This window comes from Lagopus muta, chromosome 2, assembly GCF_023343835.1.
Source record: "Lagopus muta isolate bLagMut1 chromosome 2, bLagMut1 primary, whole genome shotgun sequence".
NCBI classification, from domain to species: Eukaryota; Metazoa; Chordata; class Aves; order Galliformes; family Phasianidae; genus Lagopus; species Lagopus muta.
In genome coordinates this window covers 44,692,653-44,695,498 of record NC_064434.1, presented here as the reverse complement: position 1 = coordinate 44,695,498, position 2,846 = coordinate 44,692,653, and the positions used below count along the sequence as shown (strand labels likewise).

At 50.4% G+C, this 2,846-nt stretch overlaps 1 protein-coding gene across 1 annotated transcript in view; it reads left to right on the top strand.

Moving 5' to 3' along the window:
* The first annotated feature begins 97 nt into the window (after positions 1 to 97).
* REV3L (REV3 like, DNA directed polymerase zeta catalytic subunit) overlaps positions 98 to 2,846 on the top strand; it is a 116,618-nt gene continuing 113,869 nt past the window's right edge. Inside the window, exon 1 of the mRNA XM_048935527.1 lies at positions 98 to 319. Coding sequence (XP_048791484.1) covers positions 181 to 319 — 139 coding nt within the window. The 5' untranslated portion in view covers positions 98 to 180. The remainder of the gene's footprint in view (positions 320 to 2,846) is intronic.

Genomic DNA, 2,846 nt, shown 5'->3' with positions numbered 1-2,846 from the left:
GGGGAGCGAGCGGGCGGGCGGGCGAGAGGCGGACAGAAGGAGACGGCGCGCGCCTGTGTGGGGCTGCGCGCGCCGAGGAGGGGCGGGCGGGCGGGCAGGGGGCTGCGCTCGCTCCCTCGCTGCGGCGGGGGGGGCTCCGCGCCTCGCTCAGTGCGCGCCTCGGCGGCGGCGGCCAACACCATGTTCTCAGTGAGGATCGTGACCGCCGACTACTACATGGGCAGCCCGCTGCCCGGCCTGGACCCCTGCCAGTCGCACTTCCGAGAGGCCCCGACCCGGCGGGTGCCCGTCGTCAGAGTGTTCGGTGCCACCCCCGCAGGTAAGGGACCCTAAGGCGCTGGGCCGCGCTTTGTGGCGGGGAGGGGGCGCGGCCCCCTCCCCACCTGCCCAAGCCCGGCCGCAGGTGCGCGGCCCGCGGGGCTTTGTGCGCGGCGCGGCCCGGCCGGAGCTGCCCGAGCGCCGGAGCCGTGCACGCGGCGGGGCCGCGGCGCTCTCTCCCCTCCACCGCCCCCCCCCCACTCCTCCGCGGGGACGGCCCCAGGGAGCGGCGGCCCCGTGCTGCACTGCGGGGCACGGCCGCGGGTCGGCCCCGGGGGCGCCCTCATGTCACGTTCTCCCCCTTGGCGTGGGGTCCCCGCAGCCCGGGCGGCTCTGACCGTGAGCGCCCTCACGGCCGCGGCGTTCGGGAGCGGGATTCGGTATCGATTCCGGGTGCGCCGTGCTTGAATCGAAGTTTAAAGCGAAGGGCTGTCCTCGTTTGGGGGTTGGACGTGCGAGGGATCGCTGCCGCGTTCCCTTTATGCTCGCGTTGTGTAATGCTGACCTTGGGAATTAAGGTATTTCTCTGTATTTTACTGACGCGTTGGAAATAAAGCGTTGTTCCCATACATCAGGCGTGAGGCGAGACAAAAAAAAAAAAAAAAAAAAAAAAAAAAGCGTGATAGAACGGCACGGTGTATTTCGTTCCATTATACAGAAAAACATGCTGTTTTACGGTTATTTTGTTCTACATTTACCTGCTCTCAGATCAGAGGAATGTGTGCTACAAAAGCTTCTGTGATCTGGAGCATCTGTGGCTCCAAATCACCAAGTGGATGAGTGGGATTAACAGGCACAGCCCTGGAATAGTGGGACCTTCTTCTATTGTAGCTCTAATTTTGCATACAAAGGAGATATTATGTAATAATATTTATGTAATTGCACGAGTAGCTATTTCATTATTAAAAAATGTAGAGCCCGAGGTTGTCTGGCAGGTATCAGGCTGTGTGTGCGTGTGTGTGGTTAATGCATTAAGGCTCATTTTCCTGAAAGAAAATGTTTGGGCTATGCCGTATCATGAATGTGGCATCCTAAAGTAAACAGCAAGGCAGTTTAGGTGTCTGGCTGTTAGGAGTGCAGCAGGAAACCCTTAGCTTCCCAAACCAACTTTAATATTACTTTGCATAATAGAAGTGTTTCTAATTCATGTTGGTTAGAAAACACGTTTTGCTCTGCTGTGCAGAGGAAGCGTGACTTGGCTATCATCTGCTTAGTTCCTTGTTGAACTTTTTAATGGCTTTTTTTTTCTTTTCTGTATTTGTAACCTTTGTTAATAAGCTTCAGGAGCTTCTCACTGCATCTCAGCCTTATTTTTTCTTCTTTTTTTTTTTCCCAAACATCATCCTGTCTGCAGAGGTGTTGAAGTAAGCATGTTATTGTCAGAAGCAGCGTACCTGGTTTCAGAGAGAGGACAAGGCTTTGTTTGAGAGTCAAAAAAAGAAAATATATAATCACTGACATCTATGTTAACGCTTTCTTCAGGATAAAGAAACAGTAAAAACAACTTCTAATATACCACATAGGGTCTTGTTATGTGTGCTATTGTTTGGCTTACAGACAGTGTGATTCTTGTCTTTGATTCAGTTGGTCTGGCTAGGAAAATCCCTTCTTATTGGGCTTAACTCGTGCACCTTGCCTGCAGGACAGGTGTTCAGTTGCTGCCCTGCTGGTGTAGTAGTGAACCATCGCACCTGTGTAGGCTGCCACACCTCTGGCACAGTGAGCTCTGCATGAATCTTGGTGTGCTTAAAGCCATGTGGCTGTGCTGCCCAGCTAACTGGAAATCAAGGTCAAACCAGGCTCCAAATTCCACCTACTGAGTGCTTGGAGATGGATTGATGCGTGCAGATGATTTGTATAGATGTTCACAAAGTTAATGTCTGGCAGTACTGTGCCCAGTGCCAGGCATGGACATTGGTTCTGAGAGCGCTTGCTCTTTCTACCTCTGCTGTGTTCTCAGAGATGTATGAATGAGAAGATTCTCAATGTTCTTATCTTTGATGACTTTTTTTTTTTTCCTTTCTGTAATCCTGTGTTTAAGAATCACTTTGGAATGGTTTGCCAGTATGATCTATGAAATTGAAGTGGTTTGTGGTAATGGTGGCTGGGGGAAGTAAAGAGAGACTTCTGTTTAAAAGTAATGGAGGAATGAACTCTTGGAGTGGACTGTTCTTGCTGTAATGCTTAGCAATTTCTGTAGGTCTTCTGGAGATGGAATTGCATTCTATTCCGGAAGACCCATGCACGTCATCTTTTGGTATCCTACATTTTTGCTTAGTAAGAGCTAAGAAGGCAAGAACTCAAAAAGCTCTTTAAGCAGAATCCATCTGCTATTCTGTTTTCTCACGATGTATGAAGAGTAAAATTCTGGCTATGATAGCAAGTAGTGAAGTAAAACACTGTGAGAAATGCTGTTTGGACTCAGCTGGGTTAAGCCACTTCACTCCATTTTAGCATGTGATTCTTGCAGCAGACTTTCATGTCTGTTAACATAATGAATTGGATGTAAGTAAAGTTTCAGAAATGCT